At 40.0% G+C, this 6162-nt stretch overlaps 1 protein-coding gene across 1 annotated transcript; it reads left to right on the top strand.

Annotated features, from left to right (window-relative positions):
- Positions 1–213: 213 nt before the first annotated feature.
- Positions 214–3010, top strand: LOC306846238 (suppressor of cytokine signaling 3-like). The gene is made up of 2 exons (XM_079379463.1): positions 214–787; positions 1145–3010. Exon 2 carries the CDS (start codon positions 1214–1216, stop codon positions 1841–1843), a length of 630 nt encoding a protein of 209 aa, XP_079235589.1. The 5' UTR covers positions 214–787; positions 1145–1213; the 3' UTR covers positions 1844–3010.
- Positions 3011–6162: the final 3152 nt, after the last annotated feature.

Raw genomic sequence — 6162 nt, 5'->3', positions numbered from 1 at the left:
ATTCCTTGTGTTTGTGCACACTTGGCAAATAAAGCTCACTGTAATTGCTCATCAGATTACTATGTCTGCGTTGTTTAAAATGCATCATGCATTTTATTGAAAATGACCGTTTTCATTTTCATGAGCTAAAATAAAACGTGTACTTTGTACTACTTTACTATTGTTTAGTGTTCCTTATAAAAGTCAAGCCGATAACATTAGCGCCTTCTAGTGGATAGACGTGTATTATTATGACTAACAGGAAAGTCGAATCAATCGTGTCATAGCTTACGAGACGAATTTCATTCAGTATAGTCATGTTTCTGGGCACAAACATGTCAAAATACCATAAGTCTGGTATAAACTATATAATCTAAACAGACGACGGTGTAGAACACGCGTGTTATTATTCCGCGAATTAGTTCCTAAACAAGGCTTCAAATTCGTAATATAGCACGGTTGCTAGGCTAGGCGATGATATCTGTTCAACAATAGGGAGGTGTTGTGTTAGGGAATACGTTTACAGTAAAGCGGCAGCTCTGGAAGAGCACAGAGAGGGAGGGGGAGAGCATTTGTAGTACCAGGAATAGTATTACTGACAACCTACCCTTCCTGGAACTCTAGTGAGGCGGAGCTAAACTAGAACATGCCTAGGAGGCCACTACAAATAGCAGAGAACTTCAGCATAGCAGAGTGAAGAAACACTAACTTCTCTGAACAGCACACCAGTTCACTGCAGTCTGCCAGAGTAGAGACTTACTAGCTTGGATATTACAAAAAGTTCTCATCTCCCGAAAGAGACTCGAAGGTAAGAGAATCTTCTTTTGAAAGTAGAGTATTTATGAAGTGCTTTATATAGGCTAGTTTACCTTATATGCTTATATAAATACGTAAATCATACATATGTATCTTGTTTAATATGTATGAAGGACTATGAAAAAGTAATGCTGACAAATCCTAATTTTATCAAGCTTAAAATAATGGTATACTAAAATAAGGGTAACTATGTATTTCAGTCTGCAATGCTAGAACAGCATCGCATATCTTAGTTTGATAACTGACTGACTTATACCGCTATACTTTAAAATAGACTTTAACGCCAATTCAGTTTTTCCAAAAGTACGTTTTCTGTGGTGCTAACCTAAAATCTTTCTTCTGTTTCCAGCATTAAGAGGCTCGCTCTTTCATCGTAAGAGCTGCACACTGCGTGGTATTCCTAGTTGTGCATAGCGCCATGGTCACCCACAGCAAGTTTGACAGCGCAATGAGCAGCAGCCTGTTTGACGCAAGCATGCTGCTGCCGTCTCACCGTTACAAGACCTTCAGCACCAAGCTGCAGTTCCAGATGGTGCAGCACGCCGTCAGGATGCTCCAGGAGAGCGGCTTCTACTGGGGCTCCATCAGCGGCAAAGACGCCAATCACCTGTTGAACTCGGAGCCCAGCGGGACCTTTCTGGTGCGAGACAGCTCGGACAACCGGCACTTCTTCACGCTCAGCGTCAAGACCGAGTCGGGCACCAAGAACCTGCGGGTGCAGTGCGACAACAAGTCCTTTTTCCTTCAGACAGACTCCAAGAGCATGCAGTCCGTGCCTCGCTTCTACTGCATGCTGAAGCTCGTCCATCACTACATGCCCTCGTCTAGAAGCTCTCTGTCCAACGGGAACTCGAGGAACTCATACTACATCTACACGGGGGGCGAGAAGATCCCTCTGGAGCTGTTGAGACCCCTTCCTTGCATAATGTCCTCCCTGCAGCATCTCTGCAGGAAGACTGTCAATGGACATATAGACGTTTCCAGCAAAAAAGAGCAGCTGCCTCAACAGCTGAAAGACTTCTTACAAGAGTACGATGCTCCCATTTAAAGAGCTCTGGTTAGTGAAGCAGTGAAGCTAGATTTAGCAGGCTTTTTGGAAGCCTGTTGGACCGAGAAGTATTGAGCTGAGTACATGGAGATTGCCAGTCGACCGTGTGCGGTCATGAGTGCTATCTATCACTGATGCATTGTTCTTAACGCACCGTTCTTGCCATAACCGTCTCCATGAATGGACGTTTGTATTGTTTTCTGTACCAGTGCCAGTATCGTAACCCACTCTGTGGGCACCAATCACTGCCTCTGCACTGCCCCCAATCTGTGAGCTCCGCCAAGCAGGGAGACAGCGAGCCATTTAACAGAAATCAGCTGCCGCCTTCTTCCAAGTAAATATTTGTGCCTTTCAAGGGAAAAGGGAAGAAGTGAGTAACAGCACAGCACTGAGGCTTAGCAGATATGCCGTTGAGAAATGACTTCTGGAGTCAAAGCGGTTAAAACACAACAGGACTGAACACAGATTAAGATGGACACATGTTGATATTCTGCTTGTACTTGAAAAACCGACACTTTGGATCAAAATGTCTGTTTTTAGTGTTTTGTGTCAGGAGCAGTTCAAAGCAGACTGCTTGTTATTGAATGTATTAACACACATGAGTGTTTTGTGTCTACAGATCACCCATGTTTTACCTTGTGATGCTGTTTACATACATGAAGATGTATTTAGATCGGTTATCTTTTGTAAAGACATCTCAACCATGTTTTGATGTTACATTTATATTTATGAAAACAAGAAAACATTTCAGTAATTTATTAAAGAGCACTATTTTTGTAAAAATGAACTCCATGTCTTTGGGCTTTTCATTTCTCACAAGTGTTTTACCTCAGATTCACACTGAAAAGGGCTGAAATAGTTCAAAATGAATATGAATCAGAGTTGCCGGCGCCTATGATTCAGATTCCCGGAGCGCCTTGCCTGGAAGGGTTGAAGTTGATTCAGAGATATTCACTTTAGTGAGCGGGAATGTTCCTCCCCTCGCGCTCTCTGACAAGGCTCTTCCAGTAAGACTTTGATATGAGGAAGCACGGGATTACAGTTAATGTTTTAAACAGTATTTAAGAGAACAGCCTTGGACAACAAAAGTGACTTAATATCTCGCATGCGGGAACACATTAACCAATTACATAAGTTTATTTGAATGATAATAAAGTTAGTTTATCCAAAGTATGTGATCAGATCCCATTTACATAACATTTTTAATATAAAATCACTAGCCAAAGGTTCAAACACACCTGCTTGTTCTTCATTATTACCATTTTTAAAACAATTTTCAAAACTGATAACTAAAATGGAAGTCTTCAATCAACTTCATTTAATACTTTTTAAACAGCATTGAGGGAGTTCATATATATGTATGCCACACACTTGTAAAGAAATTCATAAACAAAGACAGTTTATATTAAATTAAAATTCAATTAAACAGAAGCCATTGAAAAATATTAAATATTAATGCAGTAAAAGTTCAGTCCTTTGACTGGTAGTGTAAGAGTAGAAACAGCTGATCTCTCTCTCTCTCTCTCTCTCTCTCTCTCTCTTTAAACAAGTGTAGCTTTACTTGATAAAGGGGAAGAGGTGTGACTGCTGCAACTCTTTTGAACTCAGACTTCTGGGGAACCAATAAAGTTTCTAAAGTCACACTGTGTTGTGGCATAACTAACAGGAATGTACTGTACTTTTACAGCTGATGAGTGTGTGTGTGTGGCTTTGTCTGAGAATGTGTGATAGCTTTGAAGTACAGACTTGTTTGGTCTTTTTTTTTTAAAGAAGACACTTTGGAGATTATTGCTGAAGTTTAAAAAAAAGTGAATGTGAAAGCAGTATATGAGTTTATTTTTCATATATGAAAGATGCACAAAAAAACTACATTTAAATTTTATATGAAATATATACTTTTCAAACAGTTCTACTTTAAATGTGTTACTGTGAGAAAATCCAAGCCAAAAATCGAAACAAGTTTTGTTCCTAATTTGAAGTTGATATACAAAAAGTAGGACCATTTAATCGTTTTGATGAAATTGTTTATTTATTTATTTATTGTGCAAAATCCAAAGGAATGATTTCGTACCATTCCAATGAAGTAAAAAAAAAAAAAAAAAAAAAAAAACTGAAGAACGCTAAAGGTCAAACTGCAATTTATTAATTAAAACAACAGTGGCCCATGCATGTTCAAGCTCAAACCTGAGCTTTGCTTGCATGCAGCACCAAATCATCCAGTGTTGTTTAACATGCTATACATTTCATGTGCTTTCAGCCCTTCAAAAATATTACTGAGCTTCGCAATAAAACACAAATGCAAATGCTTTGAGGTCAGGCCCATGTATTTAGCAAACTCAAAATTTGAAATGTTGAGTTTTGGTCACACGGGAAAAACTGTTTCACCACAGAGAAATTAGGTGCTTCTGACAAACAGGCACATTGTGTACTAAAAACCCTTTGGCTTTTTCTTCTTCCTGCTATACTGACGTTTACAGTAAAACGAGAAAAAAAAACATGCCTCTCTCACAACACGTGAACTATGAGACTCAACCAGGAAACAGTTTCGTTGCAGCCACACAAAGGCGTGCAACCAGCTGCTGCTGCACGCATGTGCAGAACCAACTCAACTTTCTGCATTTACCAGAATTCAGTGACAGACTGTTGTTTAGGTGCAGATTCTTTCAGGTCTGGTAGTATGTGTTTGCTGCACCCTCGTTGATAATCTGTTGCATGAAACAAAATAATAATAATAATTACCCGGATAAACAAATGAACATGAAACTATAAAACTTAAATGCATTTGTATTAGTCAAGTCATAGTCATCATAAATCTGCCTCCCAGAGACCTTTGAGATTCATTATGCTTATTATATATATATATATATATATATATATATATATATATATATTTATACAGTGGGAAAAAAAATATTTGATCCCCTGCTGATTTTGTACATTTGCCCACTGACAAAGAAGTGATCAGTCTATAATTTTACTGGTAGGTTTATTTGAACCGTGAGAGACAGAATAACAACAACAAAAAAATCCAGTAAAACGCATTTCAAAAAAGGTATAAATTGATTTGTATTTTAATGAGTGAAATAAATATTTGACCCATTCGCAAAACATGACGTAGTACTTGGTGGTAAAATCCTTGTTGGCAATCACAGAGGTCAGACGTTTCTTATAGTTGGCCACCAGGTTGGCACACATCTCAGGAGGGATTGTGTCCCACTCCTCTTCGCAGATCCTCTCCAAGACATTCAAGTTTTTAGCCTGACGTTTCGAACCTTCAGCTCCCTCCACAGATTTTCTATGGGATTAAGGTCCGGAGACTGGCTAGGACACTCGAGGACTGTGCTTCTTCTTGAGCCACTCCTTTGTTGTCTTGGCCATGTGTTTTGGGTCATTGTCATGCTGGAATACCCATCCACGACCCATTTTCAATGCCCTGGCCCTGATGGTACATGGCCCCATCCATCATCCTTTTGCCCCTTAGCAGAAAAACACTCCCAAAGCTATAATAATAATGTTTCCACCTTCTTGTTTGACGGTGGGGATGGTGTTGTTGGGGTCATAGGCATCATTCCTACTCCTCCAAACACGGAGAGTTAAATTGATGCCAAAGAGCTGGATTTTGGTCTCATCTGACCACAACACTTTCACCCAGTTCTCCTCTGAATCATAGGCAAACTTCAGACGGGCCTGTACATGCAGCTGTACATGCAGGGCACTGCAGGATTTCAGTCCTTCTCGGCGTAGTGTGTTACCAATTGTTTTCTTGGTGACTATGGTCCCAGCTGCCTTGAGATCATTGATAAGATCCTCCCGTGTACTTCTGGGCTGACTCCTCACCGTTCTCATGATCATTGAAACTCGACGAGGTGAGATCTTGGAGCCCCAGTCCGAGGGAGATTGACAGTTATTTTGTGTTTCTTCCATTTGCAAATAATCGCACCAACTGTTGTCATCTTCTCACCAAGCTGCTTGGCGATGGTCTTGTAGCCCATTCCAGCCTTGTGTAGGTCTACAATCCTGTCCCTGACATCCTTGGACAGCTCTTTGGTCTTGGCCATGGTGGAGAGTTTAGAATCTGATTGATTGATTGCTTCTGTGGACACGTGTCTTTTATACAGGCAACAAACTGAGATTAGGAGCAGTCCCTTTAAGAGAGTGCTCCTAATCCCAGCTCTTTACCTGTATAAAAGACACCTGGGAGCCAGAAATCTTGCTGATTGATAGGGGATCAAATACTTATTTCACTCATTAAAATTTACTCATTAACTGTTTTGAAATGCGTTTTTCTGGATTTTTTGTTGTTGTTGTTGTTATTCTAA

This window comes from Barbus barbus, assembly GCF_936440315.1.
Source record: "Barbus barbus genome assembly, chromosome: 3".
NCBI lineage: Eukaryota > Metazoa > Chordata > Actinopteri > Cypriniformes > Cyprinidae > Barbus > Barbus barbus.
The sequence above is the reverse complement of the archived record's forward strand: the minus strand, read 5'-3'. Positions and strand labels throughout refer to the sequence as shown.